The sequence below is a fragment of the Sesamum indicum genome, linkage group LG4 (assembly GCF_000512975.1).
Source record: "Sesamum indicum cultivar Zhongzhi No. 13 linkage group LG4, S_indicum_v1.0, whole genome shotgun sequence".
In the NCBI taxonomy this organism is placed as follows: domain Eukaryota; kingdom Viridiplantae; phylum Streptophyta; class Magnoliopsida; order Lamiales; family Pedaliaceae; genus Sesamum; species Sesamum indicum.
In genome coordinates, this window is record NC_026148.1 from 1,727,838 (window position 1) to 1,738,891 (window position 11,054).

Genomic DNA, 11,054 nt, shown 5'->3' on the forward strand with positions numbered 1-11,054 from the left:
TTTATTAAAGCAAAAATTTTTTCCCTTTTATACTAACTTGCAGTTATTAGTACGCTTAGCAAATTTACCAGACAAATGCATGGGTCTAGACCGACGTATGGGCCAAGTTTCATGGAATTATGAGAACGTTCAAAATTTAATTGTTTTGCCCGATTACTGATTGTCGTCCATTATTGTTGAAAATTGATAGACTTATTGCTGGTTGGGAGGGTATGGCTCTTTCATATGGTGGTAGGGTACAAATTATAAAATCTGTACTCATGTCGCTGAGTTTATATTGGGCTTCGGCGTTCATTCTTCCAAAGAAAGCTACTAACGAGATTGAGAAGAGGCTGCGAAGTTTCTTGTGGAAGGGGACAACAACCAGTGGTTATGCCAAGGTAGCCTGGAAAGATCTATGCCGACTGAAGGTTGAGGGAGGACTAGGGTTCAAGGATATTTCTGTCTTGAATCATGCATTAATGACTAAGAAACTCTGTGAAATTATCAGGTGCGATAGAACATCGATTTGGGTTGAATGGCTTTACCAGGGTCCGTTACGAAACACCTCCCATATGGACGATTAGGGAGCATGGAGACTCATGGGGATGGCGAAAAATTCTCTGTCTATGGGTTCTCCTCCGCCCTATGGTGGATTATCAGATCGGAGATGGGAGGAGATTCTACTTGTGGCAGGACCCGTGGCATTACCTTGGCCCTCTTAGTGACACGTTTCCACGGGGACCGAGGCTAGTCGGATTGGAGGAGTCAGCTAAACTGAGTATGGTGATTAGTGAAGGAGAGTGCAGTGGCCTCCTATCACCATAACTGTATTGATAGTTGGGATATCAGGCAACAGATCCATAGCATTACTTTACCTAGATCAGTCAGTACACGAGCTTTATTTAGACTATGGCGTATCCCTTGGACTGTCGAGGGAAAAACCAACTGATGATCATATTCTTGTACTATACTACTATTTTACTTAATGAAACTTACATTACCCAAAAAAAAAGTTTGTTTCCCTTTTATACTAACTTGCAGTTATTATTACGCTTAGCAAACTTACCACATAAATGTATGGTTATAGACCTACGTATGAGTCAAGTTTCGTGGAATTCTTAGAACGTTAAAAATTTAGCTGTTTTAAGCGGTTTTATTAAAGTAAGTTTGTTTCCCTTTTACACTATCTTATAGTTATTATTACGCTTAGCAAATTTACCACACAAATGCATGGGTCTAGACGAACGATTGGGTCAAGTTTCGTGGAATTCTGAGAACATTAAAAAATTAGCTGTTTTGCACGGTATTATTAAATAAAGTTTGTTTCCCTTTTACGCTAACTTGTAGTTATTACTACACTTAGAAAATTTACCACACAAATGCATGGGCCTAGACCAATGTTTGGGTCAAGTTCCGTGTAATTCTGAGAACGTTCAAAATTTAGCCGTTTTGAATAGTTTTATTAAGACAAGTTTATTTCTCTTTTAGTTATTATTACGTTTAGCAAATTACCACACAAATGCGGAGGTCTAAACCAACGTTTTGGTCAAGTTTCGTGGAATTCTCTGAACATTCAAAATTTAGCAGTTTTGCACGGTTTTATTAAAGGAAGGTTGTTTCCCTTTTACGCTAACTTGTACTTATTATTACACTTGACAAATTTACCACACAAATGCATGGGTCTAGACCTACATTTGGGGTATATTTTGTGCAATTCTGAAAATGTTCAAAATTTGGCTGTTTTGCACGATTTTATTAAAACAAGTTTGTTTTCCTTTTACGTTAACTTGAAGTTATTATTAAGCTTAGCAAATTTACCACACAAATGCATGGGTCTAGACCAATGTTTGGGTCAAGTTTCGTGGAATTCAAGTTTCGTCTAGACCCATGCATTTCTGTGGTAAATTTGCTAAGCGTAATAATAACTACAAGATAGTATAAAAGGAAAACAAACTTGTTTTAATAAAACCGTGCAAAACAGCTAAATTTTGAACGTTTTTTTAGAATTCCACGAAACTTGACTTATACGTAAGTCTAGACCAATGCATTTGTGTGGTAAATTTTCTAAGCGTAATAAGAACTGCAAGTAAGTATAAAAGGGAAAACAAATTTGCTTTAATAAAACTATGCAAAACAGCTAAATTTTGAACGTTCTCAGAATTCCATGAAACTTGACCCATACGTAGGTCTACACCCATGCATTTGTGTGGTAAATTTTTCTAAGCGTAATAATAACTGCAAGTTAGTATAAAAGAGAAATAAACTTGCTTTCATAAAACCGTGCAAAACAGCTAAATTTTGAACGTTCTCAGAATTTCACGAAACTTGACCCAAACATTGCTCTAGACACATGCGTTTGTGTGGTAAATTTGCTAACAGTAATAATAACTTCAAGTTAACGTAAAAATGAAAAAAACTTGCTTTAATAAAACCGTGCAAAACAGCCAAATTTTGAACATATTCTCAGAATTTCACGAAATATATCCCAAACGTATGTCTAGACCCATGCATTTGTGTGGTAAATTTATTAAATGTGATAATAAGTACAAGTTAGCATAAAAGGGAAACAACCTTCCTTTAATAAAACCGTGCAAAACAGCTAAATTTTGAATGTTCACAGAATTCCACGAAACTTGACCAAAACGTTTGTCTAGACCCCTGCATTTGTGTGGTAAATTTGCTAAACGTAAATTTGCACGGTTTTATTAAAGAAAGTTTGTTTCCGTTTTATACTAACTTGTAGATATTATTACGCGTTGTAAATTTACCACACAAATGCAGGGGTCGGGACCAACGTTTGGGTCAAGTTTCATGAAATTCTGAGAACTTTCAAAATTTAGTTGTTTTGCATGGTGTTATTAAAGCAAGTTTGTTTTCCTTTTAGAGTAACTTTTAGCTATTATTACGCTTAATAAATTTACCACACAAATGCAGGCATCCAGACCTACATTTGGCTCAAGTTTCGTGGAATTCTCTGAATGTTCAAAATTTAGCTGTTTTGCACGATTTTATTAAAGCAAGTTTGTTTTCCTTTTACGCTAAATTGCAATTATTATTACACATAGCAAATTTACCACATAAATGCATGGGTCTAGACCAACGTTTGGGTCAAGTTTTTTGGAATTCTGAGAACGTTCAAATTTAGCTGTTTTGCACGATTTTACTAAAGAGAGCTACTAACGAGATTGAGAAGAGGTTGCGAACTTTCTTGTGGAAGGGGACAACAACCAGTGGTTATGCTAAGGTAGCTTGGAAAGATCTATGCCAGCTGAAGGGTGACAGAGGACTAGGATTCAAGGATATTTCTGTCTTGAATCGTGCATTAATGACTAAGAAACTCTGTGATATTATCAGGTGCGAAAGGACATCGATTTGGGTTGAATGGTTTTACCAGGGTCGGTTACGAAACACCTCCATCTGGACGATTAGGGACCATAGTGGCTCATGGGGTTGGCAAAAAATTCTCCGTCTACGGGTTTTCCTCCGCCCTATGGCGGATTATCAGATCGGAGATGGAAGGAGATTCTACTTGTGGGAGGACGAAGATTCTACTTGTGGGAGGACCCATGGCATTACCTTTGCCCTCTTGGTGACACGTTTCCACGGGGACCGAGGCTACTCAGATGGAGGAGTCAGCTAAACTCAATATGGTGATTAGTGGAGGAGAGTGGCAGTGGCCTCCTATCACAGATGTCGAGTGTTTGGAGATCACACATGCATTACCCGCAATCCATGGAGGGGAGGACCGCATTGTGTGGAGATTTGATCATGGACAACCTACAGCTCAGGCTCTTTACAGGTTATTTGTTCGGCCAGGACCGAAAGTAGGCTGGTCTTAACTACTGTTTGGATCACTTAAGATTCCACTTCATTTATTCATCCTATGGCTTGCTATTCTTGGCAAGTTGGCTTTTTGTGCAGATTTAGTCGACAGTGTCTTGCAGCAATTCGGTGAATGGTACGTTTTTCATGGCCCAATAGAGACTGGATAACGGACTTTGCAAGGGCTTCCCAGAGATGGAGGGATAAACACATTGTTAACATGTCTTATCAAGCACTATTAGTATCATGTGTTTATCACATTTGGAGGGAGAGAAACTTGAGACGATTCGAGCACACCGAGAGGACACCTAGCACCATGGCTTTATTGATAGTTGAGGATATTGGGCAGCGGATCCATAGCATCACTTTACCTAGATCAATCAGTACCCTTGGCTTGTCGAGGGAGAAACCAACTGATGATCACATTGTTGTACTGTACTACTATTGTACTTAATGAAACTTACATTTACCCAAAAAAAAAAAGTTATCCACACAAAAAAAATAAAAAAACAAGTTTGTTTCCCTTTTATACTAACTTGCAGTTATTATTACGCTTAGCAAACGCACCACATAAATGCATGGGTATGGGTCAAGTTTCGTGGAATTCTGAGAACGTTAAAAATTTAGCTCTTTTGAATGGTTTTATTAAAGCAAGTTTGTTTCCCTTTTACACTATCTTGTAGTTATTATTACGCTTTGCTAATTTTTTTTTGGATAAATGTAAGTTTAATTAATAAAAGAAGTATAGTACAACAATCAAGTGGTGTCTCCCCTGATAGACCAAGGGATACGCCAATGTCTATAGAGCACATGTACTAATAGAACAGGATAGATTAATACTAAGTATCCTCTGTCTAACGTCATCTACGATGCAAGTAGCTAATACACTTTCCGGCCGATGAGTGTGTTCAAAACGTCTCAAGTTCCTCTCTCGCCAAATATGGCATATGCATGCACTAAGTAAGGCTCGATAAGCTACATTAACGGTATGCTTCCCCCTCCACTTCTTCGATGCCTTGCAAGTCTCTTGCCCACTCGGGATTGGGCCAAGAAAATCGAACATATTTTCGTACAGCTGCAAGGCATTTTCTACTAAATCGACATCGAAGAATATGTGAGTGTGTGTCTCTGATGTACCCTCATCATAAAGGATGCATCCACCTAGATGAGTCATCCATGGTTTATCGATCGTCGGTAGCTTCTCCTTAATTGCTAACCAAAGAATGAAATTATGTCGGAGAATCTTCAATGAACCCGAAAGTAGTGTAGACTATCCTACTTTCGATCCAGGTGGGCAGAAAAGTCTATATAGGGATTGTGTGGTGGGTCGTCCCTCTAAGAACCTCCAGTTGATCCTGACATCGGATATAGACAATCTAGAAGACAATAGAGGGAGACCCAAGTACCTCATTGGTAGTTGGCCCTCCTGGAAGCCCATAGCTGCTAAGATCTGATCCTTCCATCCTTGCGCTAATCGGGAGATAATGACATGGCTTTTTTGTACGTTCAGCCGAAGTCCTGACCATTCTGCAAATCGATCCAATCCCATCTTGAGGACCCTGAGAGAATCCAAGTTAGCTCTACAGAAAAGCAGGAGGTCATCTGCGAATCCCAACTGGAATACTTTGGCCGGCTCACATTTCCAGTGATAAAAGAATTGCTTATCCTGCTCAATAAGTTGCGAAAATCCCAAATGCAAGACTTTCATAACGAGAACAAAAAGATGGCCTGTCCTGTCCCACCACTAGGCAGGTTGCTTTAAAAAAACCTGATGAATACCCATCAGGTCCCGGAGCTTTGTCCTATGCAATGTCAAATACTACTTGCTTCACATCATCCGGAGTAAATGCCGATATAAGATGGCCAGCCTCCTCACTAGAAAGGACATGTCTAGCCCACAGTCTGAGAAAACCAATATCCATCGTCATCTGTCGTCTGTTACCGCCCAAGAGATTTTGGTAGTAACGGACAAATTCATTGATAATCTCTCCTGGTACTGTGTGGATGGTCCCATTATCATCATTGATCTGCAATATCCTCCTCGCCACTCTTATCTGGGCAATTTTATGAAAGAAAATTCGGGAGCATTGGTCACCTCCCTTCATGCACTGCATCTTGGCTCGTTGTTGCAACATGATTTGTTCCAGTTTTGCCGCTTTTGCATATACTAGTCGGCGGCAGTGTTCTAATTGTAAAAATGCCTCATTCTGTCTATCTAAGCTCATCAACTGTTGTACCTCATCAAGAAAGCCTTTGGCTAATTGAACATTGAGTGTCAAGTTCCCCTTCTTCCTCTTTTATTCCCTGAAGACCAGTTTCAATACTTTAAGAGGGTCTCCCTGTCTTAATCCACGTCCTCTTGGAAAGAGGGTTTCCATTAAGTCCAATCGAGAATGAGGCCGTCGTTACACACTCCTCGATCCATCTTGTGAACGTTTGTGGAAAACCAAATAATTGCAAGACTGCAAGTAGGAAGTCCCACTCCACAGTATCACAGGCCTTCCTAATATCAACTTTCAGAGCACAATGAGGTGGGAGCCTCACCTGATTATAGCCCGTGAACAATTCCTGTGCCAACCAAATATTGTCCCCAATGCTACACCCTCGAATAAATGCTCCCTGACAGGGACTAATTATCTTGTCCAGAATCACACTCAGCCGTTGGACAAGTAATCTCGTAATAATTTTGTATAACACATTACAGCACAAAATTGGTCTAAAATCTCTAACAGTCATAGGAGTGTGTACCTTTGGGATTAAAGCCAAAAGTGTGGAGTTGATTTGCTTGAGTAGTTTGCCAGTACTAAAGAATTCCAGTACCGCCTTTGTAACATCCTGTCCCACCACTAGGCAGGTTGCTTTAAAAAAACCTGATGAATACCCATCAGGTCCCGGAGCCTTGTCCTATGCAATGTCAAATACTACTTGCTTCACATCATCCGGAGTAAATGCCGATATAAGATGGCCAGCCTCCTCACTAGAAAGGACATGTCTAGCCCACAGTCTGAGAAAACCAATATCCATCGTCATCTGTCGTCTGTTACCGCCCAAGAGATTTTGGTAGTAACGGACAAATTCATTGATAATCTCTCCTGGTACTGTGTGGATGGTCCCATTATCATCATTGATCTGCAATATCCTCCTCGCCACTCTTATCTGGGCAATTTTATGAAAGAAAATTCGGGAGCATTGGTCACCTCCCTTCATGCACTGCATCTTGGCTCGTTGTTGCAACATGATTTGTTCCAGTTTTGCCGCTTTTGCATATACTAGTCGGCGGCAGTGTTCTAATTGTAAAAATGCCTCATTCTGTCTATCTAAGCTCATCAACTGTTGTACCTCATCAAGAAAGCCTTTGGCTAATTGACCATTGAGTGTCAAGTTCCCCTTCTTCCTCTTTTATTCCCTGAAGACCAGTTTCAATACTTTAAGTTTACGTGTTACCGCAAACATAGGAACCCCAATGATTGTATACTGTCAAATATTCTGCACACTGGGGACAAATTCAGGTGAGTGTGTTAGGTAGTTGTCAAATCGAAACATACCTCCTTCAGTTTGATGTTGCCTATCCCCATGTAGTACTAGCGGCGAGTGGTTAGAAGTCTGCGGCAAAAGGCTATGATAACACGAGGAAGGAAATCTCGCAAGGCATCTATCATTAATGAGGATCCCATCCAATCTCTTCCATAGACTCTGCAAGCTCATACTGCAATTATGCCAGGTATACCATTCACCCTGCATAGGGTATTAACCCGGTCTCCTGAATAGCAGCATTGAATTCTTCCATGGCCATCCTTATATCACCAGAAACTCCACACACCTCATTCATTTCTCGACTACATTGGAATCCCCCCCACCAGCCAGGGCTCATCCGATTGCTCCCAAGCCAATGTTTCCAAAGTAGTCCATAAACTCCTACGATCAATCATCTCAGAGGCACAAATAAACAACAGTGACAATGAGGGATTCAAAATCAGCCTTATTAGTGACACGACAATGCAAAAATTGATTCCCCAATTCAAGAATATGAACATCAACAACATTTTCATCCCACGCTACCCAAATACGGTTACCCACAGATGCATAATCAACAAACCATTTCCAATGAGGAAGCAAAAACGACTGAATATGCATAACATTGTTAATACGAACACGAGTTTCTAAGATGCCCAAAAACTGTAACCTGTATTCCGAGACAAGGTCCTTTACTATGTGTTGATGGTCTCTCTTACTCAGCCCCCGGGTATTCCACACCACGAGATTCAACATGGATCACTACTAGAGGGGCTGCATGTGTTAGGATCCCTTGTAGTCTCTTCTGCTTCGTCAAGTAAATTCAAAGCATCAAATAGATTATAAATAATCACTTCCTTACCCTTCTCCTTGTGACATGAGGCATCACGTTCAACCTGTTCTACACCATCATCTCCTCTCGGTACATCATCCACCTCAACCATAGTCTCATAGTTCTTTTGTCTCTCCTTGGGGGCTGGTGGGGGGGGGACGTTGGTTTTAGGTACATACACTTTCAACGGGGGCTTTGTTTGTTTCTGAGGTTTAGTCAACGAACACTCCTTCATTGAGTGACCCAATGTCATGCATCCTGTACATTTAGGGGGAAGCCATTCATACTCGACATCAATCTTGCATGGGGTTTTCCTGCCATCTTCATCTGGCGTCATTATAATAATATATTTTGCTAATTTCTGAGTAACATCAATCATCACGCATACACGAGCGAAGTCCTGTCTCGTGCGTGCCTCGTTATCGCATCAGGATATAGTGGCTTACCCACACCGCTCGCTACAATACTCAATCCTTCCGTCATCCAGAATTCCATTGGAAGGTGTCGCAGTTTTATCGAGACAGGCATTTGTGTATGCTTCAACTTTCTCATAGCCATACCCGGTTCCCACTTTTGCAATACAATTGGTTGTCCCCGAAACAGCCATGGGCCCCCCTTCAATGACCTCTTCCATATCAATTTCCATTTTAAATTGGAAGAAAAAGAAGCCATTAGCAGTTGCTGTGACCTTCAAGTGGTGATAATACAGCCGCTTTCCCATAAAGTATCCCACTGCCGTAGCCTTCCATAGTTTGGATCCTTCACGCACCGTATCATGTGAAGGACGAAGTACAACCTCCCCATTTTGCATCGTTGGGGCAGTGAAAGATAGCGTTTTACGGGACAAATTGTTGAACGCATCAGCAATTTTAACATTAATAATAACATTAAAGCTAGCGTGCAATGGAATGTTCCCAATAAACAAAGGAATGGGTGCCAATTTTTTACCAAGGTTGCTGTTTTTTTTCCTGCAGCGCTCATGTCATCACCTAAGTCAATAGTGATGTCAGCAGCAGAGTCATCGCCCAAATCAGCAGCAGAGTTAGCGCCCACGTCAGCAGCTGCATCAAATTTACGCATACTTGCAGTTATTATTACGCATAGCAAATTTACCACACAAATGCATGGGTCTGGACCTACGTATGGGTCAAGTTTCGTGGAATTATGAGAACGTTCAACATTTAGCTGTTTTGTACTGTTTTATTAAAGGAAGTTTGTTTCACATTTACCCTAACTTGTAGTAATTATTATGCTTAGCAAATTTTCCCACACAAATGCATGGGTCTAGACTTCTGTTTCGGTGAAGTTTTATGGAATTCTGAAAAATTCAAAATTTAGTTGTTTTGCACTTAAATCAAGTTTGGTTCCCTTTACGTTAACTTACAGTTATTATTACACTTAGCAAATTTACCACACAAATGCATGGGTCTAGACCAACATTTGCGTCAAGTTTCGTGGAATTATGAGAACATTCATAATCTATCTGTTTTGCACGGTTTTATTAACAAGTTTGTTTCTCTTTTATACTACCTTGCAGTTATTATTACGTTTCACAAAATTTACCACACAAATGCATGGGTCTAGACTTATGTATAGGTCAAGTTTTGTGCAATTTTAAAAACGTTCAAAATTTAGTTATTTTGCACGATTTTATTAAAGCAAGTTTGTTTTCCTTTTATACTAAGTTGCAGTTATTATTACCCTTAAAAAATTTACCACACAAAAACATGGGTCTAGACTTACGTATAGGTCAAGTTTCGTGGAATTCTAAAAATGTTCAAAATTTAGCTGTTTTGCATGGTTTTATTAAAGCAAGTTTGTTTTCCTTTTACGCTAACTTGCTGTTATTATTACGCATAGAAAATTTACCACACAATTGCATGGGTCTGGACCTACGTATGGGTCAAGTTTCGTGGAATTATAAGAACGTTCAAAATTTAACTGTTTTGCACGGTTTTCTTAAAGCGAGTTTGTTTCCCTATTAGACTAACTTGTAGTTATTATTACGCTCAACAAATTTACCACACAAATGCACGGGTGTACACTTACGTTTGGGTTAGGCTTTGTGGAATTCTGAAAACATTCAAAATTTAGCTATTTTGCATGGTTTTATTAAAGCAAGTTTGTTTCCATTTTACACTAATTTGCAGTTATTATTACACTTAGCAAATTTACCACACAAATGCATCGGTCTTGACAAACGTTTAGGTTATGTTTCGTGGAATTCTAAGAACATTCAAAATTTAGCTGTTTTACACGATTTTATTAAATCAAGTTTCTTACCCTTTTATACTAACTTGCAGTTATTATTACGCTTAGCAAATTTACCGTACAAATCTAGACCAACGTTTGGATCAAGTTTCGTGAAATTCTGAGAATGTTTAAAATTTAGCTGTTTTGCACGATTTTATTAAAGCAAGTTTGTTTCTGTTTTATACTAACTTATAGTTATTATTACGCTTAGCAAAATTTCTCACACAAATGCATGGGTCTGGATCTACGTATGGATCAAGTTTCGTGTCATTTTGAGAACGTTCAAAATTTACCTGTTTTGCACGGTTTTATTAAAGCAAGTTTGTTTTCCCTTTTATACTAACTTCTAGTTATTATTACGCTTAGAAAATTTAGCACATAAATGCATGGTTCCAGACTTACGTATAGGTCAAGTTTCGTGAAATTCTAAAAACGTTCAAAATTTAGCTGTTCTGCACGGTTTTATTAAAGTAAGTTTGTTTCCCTTTTATACTATCTTGTAGTTATTATTACGTTTAGCAAATTTACCACACAAATGCATGGGTCTACACCTACGACTAGGTCAAGTTTCGTAGAATTCTAAGAACGTTCTAAATTTAGCTGTTTTGAATGATTTATTAAAGCAAGTTTGTTTTCCTTTTACGCTAACTTG

General features: G+C 39.3%; 1 protein-coding gene across 1 annotated transcript; it reads left to right on the forward strand.

Moving 5' to 3' along the window:
• Positions 261-3,622, forward strand: LOC105159815. Its single transcript, XM_011077014.1, has 2 exons — positions 261-490; positions 3,337-3,622. The coding sequence occupies exons 1-2, from the start codon at positions 261-263 to the stop codon at positions 3,620-3,622; spliced, it is 516 nt and encodes a 171-aa protein (XP_011075316.1).

Excerpts from the sequence above, each read along its gene's own strand:
- LOC105159815 (XM_011077014.1), top strand. The coding sequence starts at position 261 with ATGTCGCTGAGTTTATATTGGGCTTCGGCGTTCATTCTTCCAAAGAAA. Across the intron at positions 491-3,336 it reads AAACTCTGTGAAATTATCAG|GTGCGAAAGGACATCGATTT; the intron begins GTGCGATAGAAC and ends TGATATTATCAG.